Raw genomic sequence first — 24,361 nt, forward strand, 5'->3', positions numbered from 1 at the left:
TCTTGCCACTGCCATAGACAGAATACTAGGCTAGATGGACCCCTGGCCTGAGTCAAGGGTATTTCTTACATGGTTATCTCCGAGTACAATTTTCAAGCATTAGATCAAACGAGAACATTATCACCTAGGTTTGGATATTCTATGATATCTAAACACGTTAATATTTCAAACTCCCCTGAAGAAATAAAATGAAATTATAGATGGTGTTTCAGACAAGTCTGGGGAGTGCACAGAGCACAGTGGTAGAATTTTTCCTTTTTATTTTTTACTTTATTTTAAAGGATTTCTTTTTTTTCCTGAAAAATTTCTATGTAGAATTTTCACTGAATTATTGCACATGTCAGGAAGTTTAAGTGCATGCTTTCCCTTAAAGGATGTGCTTGTTCCCAAGCCTTCGAATCCAGAGCATCAACAAACACATTTAGTATTCAATTTTCCACCTCCTTTATTTTTTATCTGAGACAGAATACCTGGAATTGAAGAATGAAATATCACCATACTAAGTTGTACTTATTTCTCTTCTTCTGATGCTAGTACAGATGCTTTACTGCATTTGTTCTTCTATTATTCTCATACTTTTTTGTTTTGTAAAAAGGGAAACTTATGTCTACTGTCTACAGTATGATATGCTGGAAAACAATGCAAACAATTATCAACTCATTATTTTATTTTCCAGAAATGGAGTTTGAGAAAAAATGTAGACTTCAAAACAGAATAATATTTTGTCTAACCCAAGTCACAAAAGAAGGTATACAAACAGTTGAGGAAATTGAGTTTTTTTTCTTAAGAGTTGTGGATTTGTTTGGTGTTTGTAACATGGGTACAAAATTTAATGAAGCACGGCTTGCAGTTTAATAATCCCTCCAGTGATGAAGCAGGCTTAGTATAGATATAACTTCCTGAGTTGTATGTGTATGCAGTTTGTAGATTTGCTATGAAATTCAGGCTGCTATAGTGCACCATGTGTTTCCTTGTTGTTTACATCTACCGTCTTTCAAAAACAATCTTGTTTTTAGTAAGTCAGGTTGAGACCACTCGGAAATCAACACTGACAGCTAGTTTGTACTGACTACTGATTTCTATTTGATTTACCTTGAGACAGTATAAAAGGCAGAATTATGTTTTTTAATACACACAACACACAGTCTTCAATCCCAAATCCCTTACAGGGAACATCACCTAGAAAGACTAGAATTAGTAAGTGAACAGAACTGATAATGAAACTAAAGGGTTAAGGCAAGGAAGCAAAAAAATCATCCCAGTGTGCCAGGGTAAATAATTTTCAGATTTTTTTTCTGTTCCATTTAGACTGTTGAGTGTTCTCTTTAAGCATGGCAACAGCAGATTTCAGCACCAAAATCTCTGCTTTTTACTAATAACTGAAGACTGAAAGGGATAAGATTTCTTGTTAATACAAAAAGGTCAAACTGTCCTGATACAGATTTGTTGAATTTAATATACAATCATTCACATAGAATTTTAGGAGGGTTATATGGAATTATGCAAGAATTTGAATACTATTCTAGCATAATTTCTGAAGGCTTTAATTAGTTTCATCTATTAACATGCATAGGGCATCATTACAATACCTAGTAACTGATTTCAGGCACATAAAAATGCAAATATCTTATTTTGTCTAATCTTAATTTTTGTGCGTCATTTTTAATTCTGTATAGTTCTTTCAAAACTGCATTTCTTCACCACGCTTGCTTGAAAACTTACTGACAATGATTCTGTGATGTGGCTAGAAATATATAGAGAGAGGGAAAAAAAATGAAGAGATCTATGCTTTACGACACTAGCTGCAAAGGAAAGTATTTGAGTAAAAGCCTCCCTAAGAATTGTTTCATTCAAAGGACTCTGAAATGCACAGCATCTTCAGTAATATCCAAAAATCCATCAATATCAAATTTAACAGGGACATCCTTGAAGGTTTTCCATATAGTCTTTATAAGTCTCATGAATCTGTGTGTAGGCTAAATACACAAATCTCTTTACAGTATCAGAACATTTATTTTTTTATATTATTTCATACCAATTTCTAAGCAGTCCTAATTTGGCAATGTCTAATTTCCTTTTACAATTCATTCTGCATACTCCAAGTCTTATTCAACTCCATTCTAAGTTACAGTAATCAATGCTCTAGGAAAACAGTGAGCCTTTCTAACCAAAAACTGTGAAAAGACTACTGTTCTAAACAAATATGTACTAATTATTTTTAAAAATAAAGAAAAAAAAAAGGAGCAAGGAAGACTTATCCTTAGTTGAATAAGATGAGGTTAGAAAATAAATAAACAGGACACACTTAAGTCCATGGGCCCTGATGGGATGCATCCATCAGTGCGGATGGAGCTGACAGATGTGACTGTAAACTCTCAAGTGTCTTTGAATGATAACGGCTATTGGGAGAGGCGCCTGAAGACTGGAGGAAAGATAACGTCAATTCTACATACAAATTGAGAAAGAAGCAGCATTCAGGAAACAACAGGCCAGTCAGCCTTACCTCAGTTCCTGGGAAGGTGATGGAACTACTTACTAATCCTGCGTACTATTTCTACCTACAAGGAGAGCAAGAAAGTCATCAGGCGTAGTCAGCACTGGATTCACAAAGAAGTCATGCTTATCACCTCAGGCCAGTTCATGTGGCAAAAAATTCTGTTTGAAGCCAGAATTTAGTGGTGTAAATTGGGGATAATACTGGTTCCAACTCTGTTTAATAACTTCATTCATGATCAGATGGTCGTAAATATGCTGACAAATGACACTAAATAGAGAGCACTGAAAAATACACCAAAGTTTTGTTGCGACAGGCTAGTGAAATGGGCTGACAGGAACCTTATGCAGATCAATAAAGGAAAATGCAGATCCCAAGGAGGAACCTAGCACCACTACATGCTGGGGGCTAACCAGCTGGAAAACAGATTTGCAAAAAAGACCTGGTGGGTCCTGATGGACGTGAATCAGCAAAGTGCTTTTGCTGCAAAGAAATCTACTAGGTTGCAAAGTATGGCAAGCAGGCTGAGGGAGGCAAGCCTTCCCCTCCACTCAGCATTGACGAGCCCACACTTGGAGCACTGTGTTCAATTTTGGGAGAGACATGGATATACTGGAAAAGTCTAAAATGAAGAGTCACAAGAATGAAGAAGAGACTGGAGCATCCCTCCTGTGAGGAGAAGCTGAGACAGCTGAGCCTGTTCAATCTGGAGAAAAGGAGGCTCAAGGATCATTTTATGAATGTCTGTAAATATCCGAAGGGAGAGCGCAAAGAAGATGGAGTCAAGACCTTTTCACTAATACCTAGGGACACAAGAGGTAAAGGGAACAAATTGATCACAGGAACTTCAACAACCAGAAAAATTCCCTTACTGTGTGGGTGAGCACTGGCATAGGTTGCACAGAGAGATTGTGAAGTCTCCATTACTAGAAACATTTAAAAGCCATCTGGAAATGGTTCTGGGTAACCTGCCCTAGTTGGTCCTGTTTGAACATGGGTGTTAGATCAGAGGTGCTTTCCAACATCAAACATTCTGTGATTCTCTGAAAAACCTACAATGAAAGTGGAAATAGACTGAGACACAAAAAAGAAAGAGGAAAGAAAGATCTATTCTTACCACAAGACACAATTACGTTATTTTAGCTACATCATAGCATTATAACAATAAAGGATGCTTTTTTTCCAAGCTATTGCCAGAAGCTATTGGTGAGTTCTTCTCTTCTCTGAGGTCCTCATACAGCTACTTAAGAAACAAAACAGCCTAGAGCACTCCAACCCCTCTTCTGGGGAGGCATCATCAGAGCTGTCAAAGTAATTACCACAAAACATTGCATTATAATGCAAACTGAGCACCGTAACCTCAATGTAGCTTCTTTTTCTTTTACAGAGAACTCATTCTTCATTGTTATTAGAATATGCTCCCACCCCAGCCCCATGAGAAAAGACTCAACAATACAGTATATATTGGTATAATTGATAAGCATTCTGTTAATATCATAGCTGTAACTACTTTCAAAATTATTTCACCTTCAGCCAAGTTTTTATCATAAGAACTTGAAAACTTTCAATACTTTCAGTACTAATTCAATAATTGTATAGATGGCGAGATTATTATTAAGAGAAATGTTTTTCTTTTTTTTTTTTCTTACGTAGCAGAGGTTTGTGTTGTATTACTATAAACCAATGGAGGTACAGAAGTCATAAAACCAAAGCTTTCAGAGTAATTAAAAAAAGGTGGCAGGATCCTATACAGAATTAAACTGAATTAACAACATCAAGCCTAGCTTTAGCTAATAATCTTAATTCTATTTAAATAAGCATTAAATTCAATAAGATAAAGTTCCTTGCCAACTACCAATGCCAACACACTCACTATGTTATATGCAGTATGTTACAGATGTGCAAACATTGTTGAAAGAACTGCCTTGATATAAACTTTAAATACATACTAAATGCTCTGGTTGGCATATTCATGGGAAATTGCAAAGCCTGTGACATACACTGATTCACCTTTTTATCACACTGTTTCTCCATTCAAAAAAAAAAAAAAAAAATAAGGGATCAAGGGTCATTTCTGTTTAGTCTCCATACTTTATAACATCAACAATACAACACTGAATGACAACTTGTACTATTGCTATGGACTTCTTTATAACAAGAAATTCAGAGCTGAAGAAAATGACAAGTAAATGTTGATTTTTTCCTTCCGCTTCTAAGGTTCACCTAAACCTCTCCCAGTAAAAATACATGAAGAAAGCTCAACCACCAAAACAAGAGATACTCACTGCTAACTGCGCTGGTTAACTGAAAGGGTAGATGTGACCCTTTCAGAGGAGTAATTTACACTAGAAAGACAGAAGCATATAGTATAATTGAGTTCATGAATATTCAGAATACTTCTCAAAATGAAGATACAGTCAACTTCATTTTATGAACCTTTTGTATTTCTTTTAGCAGCACCTGGATAAGAAGCAGATATAAAGACAAATAATTGCTTCATATTGCTTTATGATCATAAATCTCATTTGGATATTTCCACTCATTAAATTTTGTATCAGTTCAAGCAATGGGACTGTGTATTTCCATGAGTTGCAGTTCATTCATGGGATCAACTTTAGGAGGGAAATACTATCACGACTGAAAAGTTATTGTTATGACAAGGGTAATTATAATAGTGCTAAATGCTTTGGGGAGTAATGCAACGTAGCTCTGGTTCACAAGAAGCACAAAGATTACAGTTACAATGTATGTGGTATAAGATGTTATTCAGTATTATTACCCTGTATGGCACCGCTAAAGTGAAATAGTGGCAAGTTAGAGCTAATGTAACAGGAACTAGAGTATTTATAATTACCCTCTCAACATCTGCTCCATAAAATGTAATTTGCTCATTTGTACAAGCTGCTTCTTTAGCAAATCTCCAAATCCTTTTTGGATATACCTGCCCCAATTTGTACAACTTGAACGTGGCCCACAATGACCTGCGTTTTAATTTCAGATAATTTAAGGATGCTGCAGTAAGCAATCTGCTTATTTAAAATACATAACAAAGCAACACACAGGTATGAGTGGCCAGAGAGTCAGAAAGGAGGAATTCAAAGAGGGATTTTTTTTTTCACTTTTCAAGAGGAAGAGCTCTCAGATCACCAAGAAGAATATTAAGGAAAGCACTTAATATGTAGTTAAAGGAATCGTAATGAACATGAACATATGTTGTTTTACCTAATTTTGATCAACTTATAAGTAAAAATGTCTTCATTCTTTCAGTTGGTTTTAACACACCATCTGGTTTAATTATTCCTTAGGTAGTACACTATAAAGATAATAGTAACAGTATTGTTAAGCCAATCAAAAAGAACGTTTCTGTTGTGATTTTTCACCAAGGATGTTTCTCTTAAACTCACTGATGATGAGGTCAATGTAAAAAGCTTTTGCATAAGAATTAGGTAACTGCCAACTTTTAGCTAATGTGAGTTTAGGATTATCTCCTCTATGTTGACTCAAATTTTCTGTGCATTCAGAAAAATTTAGTACCAATCCAAAGTACTCTTTTTAATTAGAGTTTCAGGCAAATTACAAAAATCCTTTGTAAGCATTTTAATAAAAGATACTGAAATAGTTTTAAAATAGTTTAGAAGATACTATGGCATTAAAAAAACGTCTTACAGGATTGTCTGTTAAAAGGCAGTAACCTGCAGTTTATTTAAGTCACATTGATTAAAGAATCAAAATCCTGAAGTCAATCTCAATCCTCATTTCAACAAGGAAAGATATGCCAGTGAGATGTATTAAATCCAGTTCTTTGATCAACTAGGCAAGTGAAATATGGACTATTCATTATTCAATGTATGTAATACCAGAGGGAAGGTAGGGATTTAGGGATTCACTTCAACATCTTTGAGTTGAAAAGTAATTTCAAGCAGTTTTGCATAATCCCAGTTTCAAAGAGTCCTATGAAGTTCACCATTCAATTCCTGCCAACTATCAACTGGACCTAGTTACTGCTCTTGCTAAAAACTATCCTTGTATTGATTCTCTTTAGAACTATTATTCGAAAAACTGAACACTCTTAAAAAATTCTTATTGAAATGAATATTTTGTTAAAATCAAAAAAAATTCTATTGCCCCTGAAGGGGTTTTGGAACTAAGGAATACAAATAATTAAATTAGAGAGAGAGAGAGAGAGAGAGAGAGAGATACACAAACATACAGATATATATAAATTAAGTAAGTCTAGGATATAATTTCTTCTCAGGGGGATGCATAAAAAAATGAATATTTTAAGGAACACACAACATACTAAGCTGAATTTGCCAAAAGAAAAAGGATATTTAAATCTTGTAACATGCATACTTGTACTCTCAAATGCATGCTATTGTTCTCATTCTCTGTTCCTGATTTCAGCTATATACATGAGAAAGAACATTAGGTGGTAGTCATGAATTAAGTAAAAAGTGAACTAAAGCCTTATCCATCACATTAAAAATAATTTAAATCATTTTAAATAAACAGGTTTTCTCAACTCTTCAGCTTTGCTGTCTCTTGCACAATTGATGTCATAGAATTGCTCAGGTTGGAAAAGACCTTAAAGACCATCAATTCCAACCACAGCCTAACCATCCTACTGCAATCCTAAACTACACTAGTTTGTGGTGTCTGATGACCCAATGAGATAAAGGAGGCAAAACAATAACTTCATATCTCAATGCAATTGCCAATTGAATTTAATGGAAACAATCCATGGTTTACAGACTGCCTAGAAATCTCAATTAAACCAGGATTCTAAGCAGAAAAGAGGGAAAGGATTGAAGGGGTTTGGGGACAAGTGCTACCTTTATGCTTTCTTAAGTACCCATTTACAGCCGCTGCCGTGATTTCTGGGCAGAATGACTTTTCGATAGAACCAAGAGTATGTTTTTATGCTTCAGAATTAACAACTAAACTAAATACAGATGTAGCCCGTAAGTCATGAAGATACCAGACAACTTTGGGTACTTGGACATATTTTATCAACATAAGAAGTGTTAAATAAAAAGAGGGATTTCTCCTAGTATTCACTATGGTAACTTCTCAGAACAAGTACATTACCACTGGACATATAATATTGAAGAGAAAGAGGGATTAGAGGTGTAACTTAAAATTTGAACTTACAAACCCTTAGTAATTAGTTCAAAGGAGTTAAACGTGTAAGAGATTTCAGGCAACACAGACAACAATTCCATAAAGAATTCCATAAGGTCTAACAACCTCTTGCCCTGGATGACAGTCAAGGAGCTTTCATTTTACTTCAAAAATTCATGTGGACAGTTAATGAGCACATGATGTTATACTTCCTCTACTTGTAGTTCATCCCTTTTCCATTATTTAAGTCTTCGATATCATTCAGTATCATTCACTGGGGTTACACTTCATCCTATACTCAGATCTGCAGCATTTTTAAATGCAACTCAAATACATTTCTCTTGATACGTGCAATCCAAATGTTATTGCTTTTTGTAGCATTAGATATAAGGCATTCTTCAACATTATTTTGACCCTTGACTGAAAAACAAAATATTCCAGACTTGTATCAAATGATGTTGAGGTTGAATCATTTGGAATCAACCAGCCAAACAACAATTTCTACGTACAGAGACTACTGCAACAGCTATTCGATTTTATGTGTAAAAGAAAATGATTGATGCTTTTCATTTAGTATAAAACATCTGCACTTCTGACTTTTCCTCCTCATGCTTTCCAGATAGTAAAGTAGCTGTTTAGAACAATCATTTCATTTGTCGTGAAAAATGGTTTCAACTTTGGGAATAATTGCTGATGTCACTAAGTTGTTAGAAAATTACTAGCAAAGCACTAAAATAAAAATGTATGAAGACTCAGAAAATTTTCAAATAATTATGAAAAAAGGAACAAAAAATAAAAACTGTTCACACATACTAGCAATTAAGACTACACAATCCTAAGAAAATTTTCCAGTCACTGACACACTACAGTAGCTACCTGACATATCAAAAAAAATGTTGAAAAAGGGAGCTTTGAAGTAGTAAGAGAAAAGCAATCACTTTATCCCTTTCTCTCCTTTTTCCCATTTTGTTAGGAGGGAAAAAAAAAGGAAAAGAAAAAAAAAAAGAGAACCTGAATTATTATGTTTTTAGCCATAATTTTTTTTAATGGAAAGTTATACACATTCTACACAAAAGCTGTACTGGGAAATTAGCAAAAGATTAAGCTCTGCCTGGTTCTTTCCACTCACACTTCAATCAAAAGAATATCGATAGCTTTTCTATGGTTTTAATAAATGTATCATTCTTCTAAAAAGGGGTTAAATAAATGAATTTTCTATAGAGAATTTGACACAATATTTTCTAGCAAAGCAACTTTTACCATAAATGCAGTAACAAGACTTTGATCTTGAATATAAGCATACACGTACAAAAACTGACATCATGTTTATTCATCCTCTTTTGATTATGACTACTGATACCAGGTATTAAAAGTGCTGAACATTACAACACTCAAATAAACCAGTGCTGGATGCATTCCCAACTGCTGGGCAGTACTAAATAACTTCTTCTAAGCAAGATGTTTAACGTAGTGGATTAAAAAACAAAACAAAACTCTCCTGCCAAACACAACTGGTCAGCGGGGTTTCACAGACCAGGCCACCGGCTGAGACAGCATCTGTGGCTGGGCTGGATGACCTTCTCAATATAGGGAAACAAATGAACAATCCTATTCATTCTAAGACCTCTAGCATCTCTGGTACATCTGACCTCCAAGTACTCCTTTTTCCATTCCAAAGGCAGCTTCAGATGATAAACATTCAGCTTGAGATGACTTCTGACATTTTTCTCTGATACACTCAGGACAGTAAAGGCTGTTTTTTCGTTTGTTTGGTTGTTGGTTTGTGGTTTTTTTTGCCTACCATCTCCAGACTCACAACGATCATACTCACCCTATCTTCTTGTCAACAGGATCCATAACCTGAGTGTTAGCAGCACATCATGTTCACACCAGTGAACTCATCCCCATGCTAATTATGAATGAAAGCTGTCAAGTGCGCCTGTTTAAAGAGAAGCTGGTAAGAACCAAACTCCGGGAGGGCTAAAATAATGCTGGAAGCTTAACAAAAGTGCTCTAAAAAAAAAAAAAAAAAAAAAAAAAAAAAAAAAAAAAAACACACACAAACTTTCTCTACAGTCACTTCTACTAAAGAGTATGATTGTCCTACTAAACCAAATGCATTCTCCCAAGTTTCATTCAAGATTTGCTGGAATCTACCTGCTTTGCAGGTTGGACTGGACAGGGTGAAGCAATCACTCAGAATTTCCTATTTGCAGCATATGCACAGAAGAAAGGGGAAACTGATTTTATAGGGAAATGAATCTCCAAATTGGACAAAACTCAAGAGTTCATGTTCAGTAAGTAACAGAAACCAGACATGAAGCAATGAAAACTTGTATAAAGTAAGCCCAGTTCAAACTTTCAAAGGCCTACACTGGTCTATAATAAGCAGGATTTCATGGCATTGCAATTCCAAGACAGACATTATGTTTGCCATTCTTGGCAATGTAAAAGATGTTAAAACAGTATTAGCATCATTCTGATACTAATTCCCACAAGATTAATGGAATAAATTACAAGCGCGGTCTACTAAGATTAATTTAAAGTTCTTTCGCACAGAAGAAATTTATTGAACTATTTATTCTACAAAAGAAATGGGTATGTTTTTTGGCAGTATTTTATGAACCTGAAAGGTAATCGGGCCCATAAAACTCCTTGACATTTGTTTCTGAACTTCACAAATTCAGTGTACACTTGACATGTCAAAAGAAACTACTTTGTTTTGCCTCACAAACATTTCCTACGATTTATTCATTTCTCTTTAAAATAATTATTTTACTTGATACAATGTCTGCCATCAAATGCAAAATAACAACTGCATTAGGCCTGTCCTGCAAAACAAACAAACAAAATCCAACATATCACAATCTCTCTTTTTCAGTGTCATCCAAATGCATTTACATTTAGAAGCCTATTGTCACTATCAAATCAATATTGTTCAATTCAATTGGAAAATTGAATTCATCCTGCTTAACTATCCTTCTTTTTGTACAGAAACAAGTTGAGCAATGGAAGAAAAAAAATATCTGCAATAAAATGAGGCTTCTTCTGTATGTGTGCGCTTGTTCTAAACGCGGTCAGAATCACTGTGTAAAATGACATTCTGGGAAAAAATATCCTGCATTTGTAGATACCACATGAAAATGCTTTCATATTTTAGCATATTGAACAGAAAACCAAAGCACATTTTAAGAGTGATCTTTCAATCCCCCTTTAGTAACCTAGCTTCTGTTTTTTAAGAAAAGTACATTTAATTAAGTAAATTTTGAGAGATATTTGGATATTTTGATGTTGTGCTTGCATGGATTTCACTTGTGGAAGCTATTCTTTCTTTGTTAGCTTTGCTGGCTCAGACACTGATGCAAATCTCTGATGCGTTGTTTCATCATTAGTCATTTTAAATCAAAGTTCAAGGGAAAAAACAAACACTCTTTTCACCATTAATTCTCTTTCATTATCTGCAATTGATTTAAAACGAGTCTTTTAAATTGTTTACACACAATAAATCATTCCTCATCTTGTGTATTTATACCAGTTCAAAAGGCTTGTTTTCAGGAAAAGAAGCATTATGGTCATTTTCCCAAAATAAAATCAACAGATAAGACTACACAATTTGTAAATATATCAAGCAATACCTTTCTCCTTCTTCCCAAGGATAGACCCAATAACACCTACTGTCAATTTGAAAGAAAGTAAATTCTCTTTCGTTGCCACAATGGCATTTTAGAGAGCTGAAAGTTGTAATCTCTCGGTTATCCACTAAAAGTAGATCAACCTCTTGGCTGAGATTCCAGCAGTGTCAGTATGCATAAGTGTAGCAACTGGATCAATTAGCCAAACAGACATAAAAAGAAAAAAAATTGTTCTTCCAGCCTCAGCTACAGTACTGTAGGGAGCTAAGATTTTCATTATTTTCAACAGCTTTAATTCCTCCACTAAGAAAGTTCTCATATTATGCAAGTATGGAATTGGAAGTTTTGACTTTCAATAAGTAGAAGTTCCTCACAAGCAGTAATGTTTCAAACCCAGGTGCCTCTGCAAAAGGCACTACAGACAAAGCTGGACACACAAACCACTACCTCAAAGCAATCTCCGAACTCAACTTTTAGTTTTCTTTGTATGATTTGCAGCCATAGATGTATCTAATGCCCTAAAAATCAATAAAGCTCTTTACCTTATAGGACTGGAAAGAAGTGATGTTATCAAGATTTAAAGTGTTCTCATATAATGTTTCAGGAAAGAGTCATCAAAGAAAAAATTACATTTATTTACTGACCAAAATATTCCTAAATAAAAGAAAACTACTCTTCTCAAAGATTCCAGACAAGATACAAGTAAACCAATATGATAACTTAATTTGAAATTAAGCTAAACTAAATCTCATGTTCCAAAGTATCATGTGGCTTAATTGTATCTGCTTCTGTGTGAGACGAAGGTAAGAGGATAAAGCAATCAACACACAAACAAGCAAAAGCGTGAAGTCCCATGCTTTCATTTCTTAAGGACAGGTTTTTCTCCAGTGTGTGTGTCATGCACCTGTTCTTGATATGAAAAGCTCTCTGTGACTTTTAAAGAAACATTATTAAACTCAGAAAATTAATATCTAAGTTACAGTTCTTTTCAACCTGCTAATAGCCACAATTAACAATTTTATTTCCTCTCTTCTTTGTTTAAACACAATTCTTCTTTCTGAGGCTTCCACATTTCCTTCTCTTTAAGAAAAATCTTGTGATTATCTCTCCTCTTCAAGAAAATAACCTGGCGAATTTAGAGATCTGGGAAGTAAAATCACATTTTAGAAAGTTAAGTTCAAATACAGTTCTACGTCCTAAGAATAAATATATGCATTTGTACAAGTACACAGAGCCTTCAAGATAACTTCAGTAAAACCAAAAGCAAAATAAGAACACAAAGTATGATGAAAGCAAACTTTAGAAACACTGCTGTTAGACTTTACAGAAGAGGTCTGAAATTTTCATTCCATGTTTTATGTGACCCACCAAAAACTACCTCTTCCGGATCTCTCTCAAACAAAGACCATGGTTTACATTTTGTATTCCTGCTACAGCTGGAAAAATGTATAACATCCAAACAAAACACAGACTTTCTTTTGTTATACAAAGCAAACTTCAGATGAATAATACTGAAATGTATTTAAAATTTAGATGTTCCAATCATGACAAATAACACAGTCACCATGTAACACGGTTCTCCAGAATACTGCCTCAGGCATGCAGGTCTACTGTACCTCCATAAAATGCAATATTACTTTTACTGCCGGAGAAATGTTCTACCTCTCTTCCCATCGTTGAGAAAATGGAAACTAAAAGTGTTTGCTCAAATCCCCTGCATTGAAAGTGGAAGCATGTTTTTCCTCAGCAGCTCACTTCTGTTGTTCCAAAATTCTTTAAACTTAATTTGGAATCACAAAGAACAATAGAAACTATTGAATGCACATCATTCACACTGCTCTTTAAGTTCTACTAACGTACATACATGCAAAATGATCAGAGTTTATAATTGGGCTCAGGAAATATGATACATGTGGAAGAAAAACAATCAAGTGCAATTCTCAAACCTCTGCAGGGCTAGCAGTTAGGAAGAAAAGCCTCTACACATAAATCAAGTTAATTTGTTTGAGAAGTCACTAGCAAGCCAACGTTAAATTATCTGAGAAAACATTAAGCAACGATTCTTAGTGTAACATATGCTCAATAAGATATCAGTCTCATAAAGTCAGTTAATATTTGTGCCAAATAATATACTGCCTTACCTATATTCCTGTCAAATGTCAAAATGGAAGCAGATAAAGATTAAGCTGTTTCACAGAAATTGATTTTGAAATGCCTCCAACTAAGTATTATAAATTGTTTCCAAACTAATTCCTTGGAATTGTATCAGAAATACCTTAAATCCATTTATTGTAAATACGAGTGGCAGTTCATGCAACTTGTTATCACCCTGAGAGTTTGCAGCAGCACTTTAAGAAACTCTACAAAACATAGCAAAGATGCCATATAACATCTTCAAATGTTAAAAAGTCTCTTCAGTAAGGCATTCTCAGTAAGATTATATTAAAAATAATGACATTTGTAGATAGGATTAAGATAGGGTTCTCTATCTATACAGAAAGCAAACCTAGTATTGCTCAGCTGTTAAGACAAAAAGTGTCTGTGAACAACCCAAAGTGAAGATACATACCGTGGAAACACACAAAAAGTACAAATGTATTCCTTGAAAGGTCTTATGTTGATAAAAGAATGAAGTACAGGGAAAGAAAAAGGCCCTTAAGACAAAAAGGACTGTAAAAGTGACATTGGCATTGAAGAACATAGAATTGGGGAACTATTTTAGCACAAGCAATACTCTAACAAACATAACATACTTCTTTTTTTTTTTTTTTTTTTTTTTTTTCAAAAACAGATTCTTATTTTCCCAGTAGGGGAGTAAGACGTAGCAGGAGTTGAAGGGGTAGAACTTCAAGGTTGTATGCAATTCATATCTGCTCTGATGTTCAAGGCGAATAGAATATATAATAGAACACAAAGTAGAATAAATAAACTCTTTTGGAAGGGTCCCTTAAAGATCAGCTAGTCCAACTGCCTATTTCAGGACTAACCTAGAGTTAAAGGATTTTAATCCTAGTCTTCTTCTTCCCTGCAGCATCCTATATTTATATACAAATTGTTAATCTCTAAAGTCTTTCTTAGCTAATTCACTAGCAGGTGATTTAAATGAGTCAATCACACCGTAAAATTCTGCATAGTGCAGAAAAGTTTAAAAATATTTTCTACAGAGCACACCTAAAAATGAGGAAAGCACAACAGTGACGTTAATCAACTCTGATACCCTGACCTAAAACTCACCTAGTTTCCAGCTCTTGTGGAAAAGACAGCATTTTTTAGAGTGTCTAGAATGTGAAAATACTGGCAACAAAACAGGAGCATTTACAGTACGACAAAATACACTGCAAAAAAATGTTCAGATTACAAGCTGTTTGCAAAGATGTCTTCAGAAGATCCCAGTAGTGTATGCCAACTACATCTCAATTTACACTTTTTTTTTTTGCTTCAAAAGCTCAGAATCTTGACCTACACTCTTAATGAATCTTTACCACAAACCTATTTCTCCACACTCTTTCTTCCCTACAGAAATACTGAGTTGATTACTTAAAATTAAGCATTTAAACATTAACCATGAACCTTGAAAATAACATAAGCAATACTCTAAAGATGCTGTCAAAAACAATAGAAGTCCTCTGATAACACGTATGTTTAAATAAGTGCATGTTGTCTAAGCTGCATTATGGTCCACAAAACTAAACACAATGCAGTTTGAGGCAGACTGTCCAACAGAAGAGTATCTAAAGCAGGTTGCAGGTCTTGTACAGTAAATTATCTCAATTTCCATTGACTTTAAAAGGAGATTATGATAAATGCAAATGACTGTACTGCAGAAATCTTCATTAAGGAAAGATCAACCTTATTCAAAAAGCTAAAAAATGTGCTTGTCATGTCTTTTAACCCAAACAGAACATAAATATTTGATCTTTTTCTAGTTGGAGCTGATAACCTAACAGGAAAACTGTGAGAGATGGAGAGGTCTTGTTGCTAACTCGCAACAGAAAACATCCACCAAAATTATTTTTGGTGTCTTAAAAGGATTACTGACCTGAGCGTTAAGATATGTAAATATCTGCTAGGTCTAATGTTTTATAGGAAATGATTTCAGGGAAACTACCACCTTTAAATTACATTCAATGAGAATGATTGCTAAAGCCTCCTGTTTTTATTTTAAAAACTGAAGGGTTTTTTTGTTTGCTTGTTTTTTTATAGTGCACAGACATTCATAAATGCTTATACAGTGTATGGGAACTGTTGAGTCACAGCCTAAACCACTGATTAATCACCTGAGGCAAGGACTGAGTCAGCCCTGAGGGCACAGGTGAAAGCAATTCAGCTGTGTGACTGGAAGGGATGGAGTCTGACTGCACTCCTCCTAGACCCCATGTAAGGGCTGACTGCCACTGAGGAAGGATCTCTTTCTGGAGGTCCTTTCTCTCTGTGGAGCCTTTCATGAGAATCTAGATCTTTGGATACAGGTGAGTATTCCTTCCCTATTTGTTTCTTTTCCCATTTTCTCCACGATCTTTCCAGCTGTAGCACCAACTGTAACATACACTTACTCATCTTGAGATGATTCTTAAGGTGAACGTTCAATAAAGTACTGCTGATAGAGTGTACTGAAAAAGTCCTGGAACAGCTCTCTAGTATTTTTCACTAAAATTATTTTCAAGATTAACTCAGGTTATGGGATTAGCTCTATTCAGAAAACAATTTTATATTTTTTTCATTAAAAACCATATCCAGAACAGAAAAAGAGAAAATGGTGTACTCTTTCAGTACCACCAGAGAACGCCATCAGCAACACATAACTTTTCACAATATCAGATATGTTCATATTTTGGTTAGTCTGAAGAAAGATAAGAAGTGTCAGGCATTGCTGATCCCACAGCACTTCTATGTTTCTGTCAGCAAATGAACTATTTAAAGAAAAGCGCAGAAGCGTAGCTTAGGCTCACTTCTACCATTTGGCTAAGCTGTTTTACCAAGCTGCAGTAGTATAGTTCAATGTAAAGATTAGATATTCTACAAAGAGGGGTACAGAGAGATCTGAGAGTATTAAAAACAGTACAGGCATTTGGCATTAACAGTATGTCATTTTGTCAGACTATCGTCTCTTAGAATATATTCGTCAATATCACGGTCGTGGGAATCAAGGATCAAAAAAAAGGCCTAAGACTAAAGGTAAAAGCCATCATAAATTACACTGATTAACAAGAGCACAAATTCCTCTTACTTTTTGATAGGTAGAATTTGGAAACCCCCCCCCCTTTTTTTTTTTTGTTTTGTTTTGTTTTCCCCGTTCCTAGTAATTTCTTTTTTCTGTAAGAATTCAGGACCTTTCTCTCCTTAATGATATAGCTTTGTTAGCTAATGGAACCAGTAGGTTCTATCCCTGTGCTTAAGTACAACTGGTCACTATGATTTTACTTTGTAACTGAAGAAAATCAGGGATGAGTTCAACCAACAGAACTTGCAACTGGAATTGTCACCTCTCTCTCTGCTATTCTGCTCTGGACTTTTGCTCAGTCTTTGCTACACAAAATAATAAAACAGAACATAACTGTTAACAGCACTCAGGAATTAAACTCCACACAAAACGAACAGCCTAAAGACAATGATAGTTCCTATTCTGAACCATCACAACACTAAAGAGAACAAGGGGGTTATGTCTCAAATTGCCTGTTCCAGTCACAAAGACAGAAAGAAGCTTTATTTTGCCAGATATGTTATCCTGAAAGCACTGTAAAATTCTACCCTATTACCACATTCTCTTTTTGGAAGAGCAGGAGCTGCCATTGTTGGAGAGCCAGGAGTGAATGGCCTAAAGTTGTATCAGGGAAGATTAAGGCTGGATATTAGGAAAAATTTCTTTATTGATGTCCTGGGCTACCAGCTAACAAGTAACAAGCTAACTCTCACTCAAAAAATACCCTACTACATTCCTCACCTCAGAATTAGAGGAGACACTTGGTTGTTGCCTGAGAGCAAAGAAGTGTTTGAAGAAAGGTGACCAAAAAAAAAAAAAAAAAAAAGTCCATCCAAAGCCTGAAATAGGACAAGTCACAAAAAGTTCAGGAAATTAGTAGATCATCATATGAATGCAAAATTATACACAATTATGTCTGCAATTCCTATGCTTTAGCCAGTCTACGCTTTTTTAAAAATGCACAAAATCTTTGAAATAAATGTCTACAGAAAAAAATATTGGAAAATACATATATTTCATATAGTTCATACATTCCCAAATAGTAAAATCTTCTGTTGTGACAATTTGCAGGGCTAACATGAAAATATATCACTGATTTCCCAAAAAATTAACATAAAAGTACATCTCCAAAGAGATGACTTCCCAAAAACTCCACAATATGTAATTTTGCCATTTGGCTGTGCAAATAATAATGTAACTTCCCTTTAACAACCCCAAAATAACTAAGTTCCCAGTTCAACAGCAGAACGATACATCTGATCAAATATGAACCTAAGCATGAAAACACTCTGTTCTGAGTTTTGCAACAAATAATCAAATCAGAAAGATTACAGTTAACCAACAATATGTAGATTTGTCCTTGCTTTTCACACTGCTGTCCACAGTTCAGTATCCAAAAGCATTTTTGTTAAAGACAACATTTAAGGCACCTATAATGAGAATGTATTTACTATGTCACATGCAGCTCTAGTTGGTTCAAATAATGGTTTTATGGCTAGAATGTACACTGAGCAAGCAGGAAATCTAAAATAAATTCCAAGGGCTGCTCTAAAAGTAATGTCTCTTAGTCTGTAACATTGGCCCTCAACATCAGAGGCAGATGGTGGTGGTACAGCAGTAGAGGCCAGAGCAAACGGGCTCTGCTGCACACTCCCAATACTCTTCACAATTTATCCTATAAGATCTTAGTCTCCCTCCTACAACCCTGCTGAAGAACAGGGAAAATCCTAAGCCACATATTTAATTGAGAACATCCATTCTTTCCAGTGTCTCCATCCTCCTCTGCTTTACACTGTATCTATCACTTGAGCTATACTTGCATGGAAGCTGTAGCTTTCATAATTTGAGGATGCATTCCAGAACTGTAAACAGTGATTACTCATCCTTAAAGGCTGAATTCAACATTAAAGGCAATAAGAAACCATTTCCTATGTTGACACCCTGCGTTCTACATAAAGATCATCTGGACGAATTACAAGAGAATTAGCCAGATAACCCCCCTGTCAATTCAGTACTCACACTGACAAACAGCAGAGTATTGTAGAGGTCACTAAATTTAAAGTGCTGGTTTTAATTTTATTTATTTCTTAAGAAACCTTTCTAAAAAGGTGTAGCAAGGATATTACACAACAAAACAACTTAAATATTTTGGCTTTATGTAATGTTATAAAAGATTATGTGATGTAGACATAAACTAAAAGAAGTCTGAATTATAACTGTTGCTTTATACGTCACATTAACTCCACTCTTGTGGAGTTTTGGAGAAATACAAGCACAGTAATTCTTGCAGAAAAGCTAATAAAACTACAGACCAGTTGTACAGATTTTTTTTTTTTTTCCATTTGTAAAAAACAGAGAAAGTGGTATGTATGACATAAGATCAGCAATGGGAGCTGCAGTCCTTCATTCAGTGGAGACTGGTTTACATAAAACACAAATGAATAGTGAGACTTACCATGCAACAACTGTTCAGTAGTCTACAGATGGTGATACAGTAGTGCCTGTTTGAGAAGTGCCCAGCTGTCACTGCTAGTGTTCATCCCTGATAGCAGTCTCAAACAGTATAAGGAAACTATAAGCCCTGAAGACTATAGTAACCTTTGCTTTCTAGAATTACATAATTACAGAACAGGACAGTTTAAAGGTATTTCTCAAGTGAGCAGTGTCCAACCTATAACAGCAGAATTTCAAATTAAGGTGAGATCAATGTAATATTTTTTATAAGAATTATCTGCATTTTTAACAGTACAAAGCCAAGCCAAGTCTTTCAGATGCATTTTTATTTGTGCTAAGGGCCTACCTTTCATGAAATAACTTGCACTTACAAAGCAGAATTGTTGAGTTAGAGGAAATATTTTGCATTTTGATAGTAAAATGAAAATAAATAAGTCAGAAGTTCATCACCAGAGCTTCATATTGCTCTCTTCCAAGCACAGTGTCAAAAACATGCAACTGAACTTTCCAAGTACTTGTTTTTGATATAGCCTTTCAAAATAAATAAATACGTAATAAACTGCTTGCTTGTCCTTAAAAGTATTAATAGAACAGCAAAATATCACAGGGGTGTAATGTTCTATTTCTTATACTTACGAAACAGTATAAAATATGGAAAATCAAAAGCTCCTAACAGCCATAGTTTCACTAATGCTGAATCATTTGTTGTTTAAAAGTCATTATTTACATATAAAAAGCACCTCCTTATTTACAGACAAATCAAATGAAAAAAAATGCACTAGGAAAAAGAGAAGATGCTGACTCTAAAACACATCGGCTGGATTCTTCGTGTAGTTAGTATACAGCTATGATAACACAGAAAATTCAATTGGTTTACTGACCTTAACATGTCAAAGGAAAAAAAAAAAATGCAAAGTCCAGTTACAAAAGGAGGGAAATAAAAACAATCCAGCGTACCTTCAAGACATTAAAACAGTAACTTAAGGAATTCATTGTAGGTACTACTGTGTGGTCTCCTACTGCTCATTAATTACGTAGGGCACGCATCTGAGATCCAGAAAATGCAATACTTTCTACAACTCTGAATTACAGTTTCCTCTTCTACCAGGATAGCATTTCTAGACTGTTTCTACATTTAATGATGCTTCTGATGAGTGAACAAACTCCTTGGTAGACACTCAAGTGAACTTTCTTTATTAACAGCCTAATTTACTACTTTAATCTACTCCACAGCCTTCTCCATTGGAGAATCTACCGAATGTCTAGGGAGAGAATATTACATTATATGCATCACTATAGCAACTAACCTAATTGATCTGATGCAGGTTTCTCTTCCACCATAGGATGGAGCCACTATCCCTATGTATAATCTAAACATTTAAGAAATAATAAGTTATCTGCTCATCATTTTACAATGACAAAGAACATAACTGTACTTTGGAAAGTAAAGTATAAATTAAATCTAATGGCTTGTACACATACATTCAGCGCAGGCTTCATAGTATCTGTTTAGCTGTCAGCTGGAACTCTGAGTACAGTATTTACTAGTTGCTTTCAGTAAACAGGAACAACCATGGAACAATAAATACGCTCCCAGAAACAGAGACACAAAGTAATCAGGAGAAAGGAAAGAAATATTCATTGACTAATTCAGGAACAAGCTTCACCAGAGTAGTATATTAAAAATTAAAATAAGCATGAAGTAAAGTAAAACTTCAGAAGTTTTACATTTTCCCTTTTCCACAGCACTGTAAGAAAAAGTTCTGATTTTTTTTTTTTTTTTTTTTTTTTGAGCCGCAGAATTTGATGCAAATGATACAGTGGGAGAAAAACAAAAACGAGGTTCCTGTAGTAACATGAACAATATATTCACATGATTATTTTTTTTTTTTTCCACAGAATCCTGCTTCATATAAGAGATATTAGAGATATAAGTAACCATACTGCAATTTAGCTGAATATGAGGTTTGTAGAGAAATACAGAACTTTTTACATGGTCAAGTTATTCTCCATTTACATTTAAAAAAATGCAAGACTCTTTCTCTTAAAAAGCAAACTAGTCATTATCCTCGCCACCACAATTATGCTTTTTCTCAAAGAAAAAAAAAATTAAATAAATCAGCTGAAGGAAAAAAAAAAAAATGAGTAAATTCTAGGTTATCTTGAAAAGAATTCATAAATTTTGCAGTACTTTACCTTGAAATAGCTGTATTTTTTTCCTTGATTTTTAGATATCTTCAGCCTTTACACAGAAAAAAACATTTTTGCAATTTTGCAAATAGTACAGCTAGATGAAGTGTACACGGTGCTTCATTAACATTTGGAATTGTGGTTGTCAAATGAGTGAAATATTGCATAAATGGTGGAGTGTTTTGACACTGCATATTTTAGGCTGCACAGTGTTTTTCAGCATTATACGGCATGAAGAATGCACTCCATGAGGGAAACTACTGACACTGAGTGAGATTAGGAGAATTAGGAACTGGTCATTTAAACACATCAGAAATTGTCTTCCTATTAGCTAACATTTACATGTATCAGTGAATAATGCCAATAATAAAGAAGATGTAACAACTCAAGTTAAAGGCTTTACTCCTTAAAAAGAGAACAATGTCAAACCTCTCACTGTTGAGCAAAAGTATCTTTAAGGACTTTACAATTAATGCTTTCTGAGGTTATGCTCATAGAAGATAAACTCACAGAAGAATTTACGTCATTTCATAAAAAGCTTAGGATCCTCCAGAGATTTCTAAAACAAACTTACTAAATTCCTTAATAATTCCCTTTACATTTGAACTATTCATTCTCAAACATGCTCTTATTGATGCACTTCTCCCTCGGTATGTATATCAATTCTTGTAAATCTTAAGTGCTGCCAAGTATACCCTACATATTAGTACACTGAATATGAGAATACAGATCTATGTACAAAATGAAATTATTTAGAAGAGTGGCCTGTTTGAGATGATTTTGAGATGAGAAGTGCAAAGCAAAGTGTGTTAAATTATAAGTCATTACAAAATATGCTATTCTTTTTTGGAATAAGCTTCTTCTCGCTGTTGTCAGCACAGCATCCCTGTAATGTGCAGAGAAATGAATTAAAGGTTTTCCTTGCCAACTCTTTTTTCAGAAAAATAAAAAATAAAAAAAAAAAACATAGAAGAACAGGAGAACGTGCTACATTTTGAAAGAAATGGAAAGGAGTTAAAAAATGCAGCAGACATGCTCCTGAAAACCAGAATCCATTTCCTATTCATCATAACCTCCACCTGTTATAGCCCAACACAACAAGCCCAGAGAAAAGTCTTCATATTACAGCTAAGGAAAAGAATACACACTATGGTTATATTATAGGTCACACTCATCTTGGGAAAACACAGTGTGGATGCATTCTGGCAAAGTTGTGCAGGCCCCTCCTGATAAGTTACTGTTTTGTTTTTAATTACTGCATAGGAATTTTGCTTGCTTGCTTCTACTCCTCCAGTTGGAAAATTCTTAACCTGGTATGATGGTGAAACGTGCATTCCCCAAAAGAATGGGTAGTAATAATATTTATATTGCATAACTGCTTGTAAGTTACACTTCCTGAGATCATAGAACTGGAACAAGAGAAAATTCAGACCTTTCAAAGTACTGGTATTTCAGCCACTTGATTCTTAGAGATTTATCTCCAAGTGAGTGTGATTAATGGACTATCTACCAAGCTTGAAAAAGAATATGCAACACTCTACTGATGAACCTAAAACCAATAACAAGGGCTCACTAAACTGCTGAGGATGTTCTCTGGGAGTATCCTGGCTTGTTCCAGTGCAATTTCACAGTCAGAGAACCACACATGATCCAAGAGGTGTCAAGGCACCTGTCGCTTGACTAAGTATATGCTTCCTACAGGAATTAACATAAGCAAAATTGTTCCCATTGATGAAATGTGGACTGAAGTAGTAAAGCATGTACGCAGAGGGAGAAGTGGGTAACATCTGGTAACAGTGAACACTAGATCACTGTTACTGCAATTGAAAAGTTAGCTCCTTACATCCAATAAACGTTCATGCTTACAGTAGATACACCATATCTTCAACCTAAGGACACTTTGTGCTTCCAAGAAACAGCAGTATTAAAGTGTCACTCTACCTAATTTACCAAGAGAGGAGTCGAACTGTAGTATGTGTAGTATGCACCTGCCAGACTCAAACCTCAGCCTTCACCTGAAGTGTTACCTGAGGATTTACATTCAGGAAAAGCACCAGGACAAACATGTACTTACTGCAGTAAGCGATCAGGAGACTAGCCAGGATCATGATAGCCCAGAAAGTTGAGGACATGCTTGGCAAGGCATTGGCATCTTTCCTACTGCTTCTCCTGGGAGATGGAGCCATTGAAGCCACTTCCCCAGAAGGGGACAAAGTCAGACAGGTTCACCAGCCAGCTCTCCCCAGGACCGACGGCCTTTCTCCACACATAATCCCAAAGGCAAGCATGTTCCACAGCCGCACGCTCCTCAGCAGCAGCACGCTCCTGCGGCAGGACGCATCTTCCAGCCGGAAAGCCCAGGAGTCTCTAAGGCGTGCAGGAGTTCGCTGCGGCAGCTGCAACCAGGTTTCCTCCTGCCGCCGTGGCGAGGTCCACCAGCGTCGGTGCGTCCTATGGGAACTCGGGGGCCTGGCGCTATGCCGAGCTTTGAAGATGTCCCACAAACGAGACTGCGTTTTTTTTTCGTCCCCCCCTCCTTCCTTTTTCAACGGGCAGAAGTTATCCCGCTCTCTCCTCGCTCTCCTCCCCCTCTCCCAGGAGAGGGGATCACCTCAGACACGGACCGGGGCCGAGGCGGTGCCAGCAGCGGGGCGGCCTCTTCCGCCCCCCACCCGCCCAAGCGCCGCACTAGGGCGCCCACCGCCTGACGGCGCCACGCCGCATGGCCGCCGCGGGGCCGGGGCACCAGGGAGCCCGCCGCTACCTGCCGCCCGATCAACGCTTCATCGGACAGCGCCGCGGACGGGAGAGAGCGATCCCGCGGAAAAGACGGGGAGCCCGGCGGTTCCCGCCAGCGGCCGGGGACGGAGACAGAGGGGAAGGACGGTCCGGTCCGCCAGGCAAAGCGGCGCCCCGCGGCGAGCCCAGCCTGCTCCCTTTCCCGGCCGGTCCCGCGGATTCGCGGCGAGCGGGACACTTCGCGCGGGGCAGTAACGACAACGAGACGCTCTCCGCTGCGCAGCCACAGCTCCGCTCGTAATCTCTGCAGCAAGAGCGACGCTGGCCTTTCAAGTAAAAAAGGAGGAGGAAGAGGAGGAGGAGGAGGAGGAGGGGGGACGGTGGTCACGCCCACAGGTGAAGAGCGCACGGAGCGGCCCTTCTCCCGGCGCCGCACCACCTGCGCGCATCCGCTGCAGCCGCGATCCCACTCGCCGCCGCCGCCGCCTCCGCTGCGGGGGCCCTTGGCGGTGGCGGCGAGCGGCGAGCTCA

General features: G+C 36.4%; 1 protein-coding gene across 1 annotated transcript in view; it reads right to left on the bottom strand.

Annotated features, from left to right (window-relative positions):
- The window catches only part of TAFA5 (TAFA chemokine like family member 5), a gene marked incomplete at both ends in the record, with an annotated part of 343,285 nt that extends 320,008 nt beyond the window's left edge, over nt 1-23,277 (bottom strand). Inside the window, one exon of the mRNA XM_079533670.1 lies at nt 23,166-23,277. Within this exon, the coding sequence (XP_079389796.1) occupies nt 23,166-23,277 (112 nt within the window). The remainder of the gene's footprint in view (nt 1-23,165) is intronic.
- Nucleotides 23,278-24,361: the final 1,084 nt, after the last annotated feature.

The sequence above is a fragment of the Tetrao urogallus genome (assembly GCF_951394365.1).
Source record: "Tetrao urogallus genome assembly, chromosome: 1".
Lineage (NCBI taxonomy): Eukaryota > Metazoa > Chordata > Aves > Galliformes > Phasianidae > Tetrao > Tetrao urogallus.